Here is a 4,743-nt window from a genome sequence, read left to right on the forward strand (position 1 = left end):
CTAATTTATGCATTTTTACAGTCTTATACTTCTGCACATTTACAACAAGCAGCTTCTTTCTTGACTTGTATAATTATCTTTTTGAATTGTCAAACGTCACATGTAGAATTTAAGACACAATTCAAAACGGGATAAAAAAAATCACTTGTCTTTTGCCATCAACTTCTGTACATTTTTGATGGGTCTGTATGTGACTGAGTGACTGAGTGGCTGTACTTTCAGAGCCGTAGAGAGAGAGAGTTGCGTCAGTGGAGGTCCAATATGCTCCATGATTGCCATTGTGTTGTCGCGACTCTCTGTCTATATGGCTCTGGATACTTTGTTCGGGGAGTAGGCGGGGCTGCTCCTCCACTGCTCGTCCGCTGCCCTCACCTACGTCCGCAGCGCGCACCTGCTTTCAAACATGTCACCGGCCTCATAAGGACAGTCCTTGTAACACATAGCCCACAAAAGTGCACATTGACCTGATGCGGTCAGCCACATACTAGGTTTTGACCTAGTCTTGTTTAAAGTAAGGTCACAAGTTGCTCCAACAAAGGGTTTGACAGAGTGTTCGTCCATGTAAACTGTACTTGATATAGCTTATTCTTCTGTTTTGGAGAGCTTGAAGTTTGACAATGAGCCAAGACAAAACAGAGAGGCAAAGACACAGTGAGGAAGTTAGGCATTATAGATATGGACTAACACATTGTTGGCTTCAGTCTTTATGGGATTATTTGACAATAAAATATAGATAAAGAAACCACAACATGTACCTTTTAAAACACTTAAAAACTCAGTCAAACACAGTGTTATTTACCATTTAGAAAATATTTAAACAGAGTTTTTAACATCTGCTGAGAAAGCTGTGACTCCTGTCTGAAGCTGACTAGTATCCCAAAAAAATATTTAGGGTACACCACAAACATGTGAATAAATCACAAAAGCATCATAAACAATAAATAAAAGACACGACTATTAATTTAAACCCTATTGCACTTTTGACTAAGAAGAGGAGCTCTGAGTCGATGAGCACCATAACTCATTTAGCTTATAAGAAAAAGCACCTTTGATGTGTTGGACAGTTTCGCCCTGCGCCGATCAGTTTGCGTGCGACATTTTAACAGTGGATGAGACTGACTTAAAGGTTAAAGCCATTAACCCTGTCAAAGCCCCAGCAGCTGGCCTGAGTCAAACACTGAACAAGCCAACAGAGAGGATTTATGGCTCCTCATTCGTTATGTAACAGAGTCTCACTTGACATTTCCGGCCTCCCGCTCCTCCTCGTTGATTGTCTGAAGGACTTCAACCTCCAAAACTTTCCTCCTCTCCACCAGGCGGTCGGCCAGGACGAGGAACACTGCTGAGGAGATGAGGCAGAGGCCTGAGAGGTAGAAGGCAGAGCTGTAGTCGTTGGTCTCGTCCACCAGCCAGCCTGCACGAGACGGAGAAACAGAAGATCACAGTGAGGCAGAGCTGATGAATAAATTAACAGATGTATCCATTCATCACAGCGTTGTTTCTGACGCCATGCTAGGTGGCACGTGTGTGTTATTTTTCTTAAATTTTGTAACTTTATTATTTTTGTTAGTGTGTGTTTTTCAAGTTTTCATTCACTCTAGTAAGTGGTAATGGCTACTTTCGATTTTGGAACTTTTCTTGCCGTTATTCTGCTGCTATCTACACTCTTTGTAACGGAGAGCAGCACGGAGAGGAGTGAGGGGATTGATTACACACGCGATCAGCTGAACGGCTCTCCAAGAAGTTGTTACGGCCTGGAGAGAAGCAATTCAAGTATGGTGAAGCAAACTTATTTTACAACAGTAGTCCTTTTGATGAGCGCCAATAGGCTGTTTCTAGAGTTAGATAAATGCACATCTGTTTTCGTCTATTGACCGTAAGAAAAAAATTAATCACTTTCTGCATCAAAATATGACGACAGCCCATCCAACAGTTGAAACATTTCACCCAAAACCAGAAATGCCTACTTTATTTTGGAGATTAGGGAATCATGAGTTTGTGTCTGGCTGCCATACATGTCTGTACAAAATTTCAGTAAAAAGTCCATCCAAGCACTGATGAGATATTTCAGCTTTCTTCAGCATGTTGTTCGTCTCTCACAGGGCCACTTCATGAACACTAATGTCTGTCTAATTGCACATTAGAGCAGCAAAGCTATGCACACTGACAGACCTGCCTTGTATGACTATGTTAAAAATGTAAAGGTTAAGTCGAGGCCAGTGAGGTTATTTTGTCCCTTCATGCAGCACAACCTAAATCTTTTCCTCTCCAAACCTTCTTTTTGACAGATATTGACTGTCACTCTGAGGAACTGATAGATCCATTTAATCATTAATTAAGAAATGTAATAAAATTCATGTCAGTGACGCAAAGAGTACTGCCGTATTTAGCACTTTAGCATAGTCCTATGTATTCATGTTGTTGTCAATTTGTTTTGTGCTTGAGATACGTTATTCTCCTTTGTATGATGAATGTTGCAAGAGTGTGATCTTCTTTAAAAATAAAGGGTTCAATCATATTTATAACCCCAAAACTATGGCAAATAATAAAATATTGTTTTGGAATCAGAGAAAAAAAAATTCTCTCTTTAAATGACACCCTTCATCTATGTAGGGTGTCTTCTGTTCTCCATCGATATTCCATCTTTACAGTCCCAAAACAAGTTCTAGAAAACAAGATCTAATCACAGACTGCTCACCTGCAGCAGGTGGACCTATGAAGCCGCCGATGCTTCTGAAAAGCATGAAGAGCCCGAGTGCGTTGTCGAATCCCTCAAGCGATACGATGTCCACAATGGTGGTGACGTGAATGGCCACCACGCAGCCGAACAAGAAGCCGTAGAGCAAAGCAAACACCACGAGGGCCCAGTAGTTGTGGCTGATGGGCAGCAGCAGGAGCACCACGCCCAGCAGAGTGACCACCATGGTGAGCAGCTGCAGGTTCCTCCACAGCTTCATGTTGGCGATCCACCCGCAGATCAACCTCCCCGCCAGGTCTGCTGAAGCCAGAGCGGAGAGGATCAAAGCCGGCCAGTACTCATCCATCCCTAAACTGTGGGCGAAGGGCACTAAAAACAGAGGAGGGATGAAAAAACATGCCGCCGCAAAGATGGCAAACAGAATGTAGAGCAAAAGTTCAGGTTTCCTCATCAGCGAGCACTGGAATAAAACCTTCTTCTTTGGTGGGGGTGCCACAGCATTGCTTTCTAGTCCATCTTTGGTTTCCTGTAGCGAACTCTGAACCTCTAGGGGTCTCATGAGAGCGCCGCAGACACACAGGTTGAGCTGAAGGCCTCCGATGATGAGCAAGGAGCCCTGCCAGGTGTACATCTCAATCAGCCACTGGAAGAAGGGGCTGAACATGACGGCGAAGACGCACTCCCCCGAGCTGGCGATGGCGTAGACGATGGGACGCCATCTTACAAAGTAGTGGCTCACCATGCTGTTGGCGGGGATCCACGCGAAGGAAATGCCCAGTCCTGGAAACAGAAGGTTGAAGACTTTAAATGTTTTATCTTTTCCACAAAAAAAGACACACAATGTATAATTGGACTGTCACATTTTCTGCACTCAGCTTATTTGTATGGCAACTCTTTGCAAAACACTCCACAACATAAGTGGCAAATATGGATCATTCTTTGTTTAAGAAATGGTGAATTATCAGTATGAGGACAGGGAATGTGTACATTTTGCGTGTCAGCTGATAAAAACCTACATCAGAGCCTCAATATTCATAATTTTTGACAATCAGTCATTGAAAAAAACCCAAAAACAACCCACAACAAACTTGCCGTTTCTTTGGATTTTGACATGGGGTAGAGCTTTGGTTCCAAATCCTTTGTGATCCCTTAAAATTAGGCTTGAAATCTCCACTAAAGCTCTCAGACATTTACAATTGGATAACAGTTTGAGGACGAGGAAAAAGGCAAGCAAGATAAAAGGCAGACTTTTGGGGATCTAAACCCCAAGGCTCTGTTCCCCAGCAGTTGAGGGTTAAAAAATGGTAACCAAAAAAGTTCTCATTTGGTGGCAGATTTCATTTGGAATTCCTTAGATTACAACAGACCAAACAAAAAGTAAAATATGTCCTGAGTGTGATACCTTGCAGGATGCCCATAGTGAGGTAGAGCCAGGGCAGACTGAGGTCCAGAGATGCCAGCAACATCCCTGAGGCAGCCAGCAGGCCTCCAACAATGATGACCACCCTCTGAGAAAACTGTAAGGTCAACACACTGGCCAATGGAGCTGAGAAGAAAATTAAACACAACACAATGAAAAAACGTTTTACATGAAAAACAGAGGACTGAAACAGAGGAAGCTGAATCTTTACCTCCCAGGTGAAAAGTGGCAATCGTGGTGGAGGTGACCCACGAGGTGGTGCTTGTTGGGACCCCAAAGTGACTCTGGATGTCCAGGAAGAAGAGGCCGAAGTTCTTGAGGACGGCGGCAGTGAGGCCCATGATGAAAAAGGCTGACATGACCACCACCCAGCCGTAACCTCCATCAGGAGGCCCGGCTCTCCTGGACTTCATCTCCAGCAGCTGCTCTGCTGCCTGTGCTGCTGAAAGGTTATCATGTAGGCAATTAACAGATACACTTCAACGTCAAAATGGAAATTGTCATGCAAAATGAACAAAGATACATGGACTGGCAACTGTAGGAAACTGTGTCAGTACAATTAAACATATAGGTCCAATCTAGGGAGGGAAAAAAGTCTTGCAGTATATCTAAAGAAATGAAATGT

General features: G+C 43.5%; 1 protein-coding gene across 1 annotated transcript; it reads right to left on the reverse strand.

Annotated features, from left to right (window-relative positions):
* Window positions 1–1,232: 1,232 nt before the first annotated feature.
* On the reverse strand, window positions 1,233–4,531 carry LOC138610985 (monocarboxylate transporter 13). Its single transcript, XM_069683881.1, has 4 exons — window positions 4,330–4,531; window positions 4,101–4,244; window positions 2,699–3,478; window positions 1,233–1,414 (listed from the first exon to the last, which is right to left on the reverse strand). Exons 1-4 carry the CDS (start codon window positions 4,529–4,531, stop codon window positions 1,233–1,235), a joined length of 1,308 nt encoding a protein of 435 aa, XP_069539982.1.
* Window positions 4,532–4,743: the final 212 nt, after the last annotated feature.

This window comes from Semicossyphus pulcher, unplaced genomic scaffold, assembly GCF_022749685.1.
Source record: "Semicossyphus pulcher isolate SPU_LCO1_2020_fin unplaced genomic scaffold, fSemPul1.0.p SCAF_6, whole genome shotgun sequence".
NCBI classification, from domain to species: Eukaryota; Metazoa; Chordata; class Actinopteri; order Labriformes; family Labridae; genus Semicossyphus; species Semicossyphus pulcher.

Bases quoted from the DNA above. Each gene is read 5' to 3' on its own strand.
- LOC138610985 (XM_069683881.1), bottom strand. From the start codon at position 4,531: ATGAAGTCCAGGAGAGCCGGGCCTCCTGATGGAGGTTACGGCTGGGTG. The intron at 4,245-4,329 runs GTAAAGATTCAG...TTTTCTTCTCAG, and splicing joins TGCCACTTTTCACCTGGGAG to CTCCATTGGCCAGTGTGTTG. The intron at 3,479-4,100 runs GTATCACACTCA...TTCTGTTTCCAG, and splicing joins CACTATGGGCATCCTGCAAG to GACTGGGCATTTCCTTCGCG.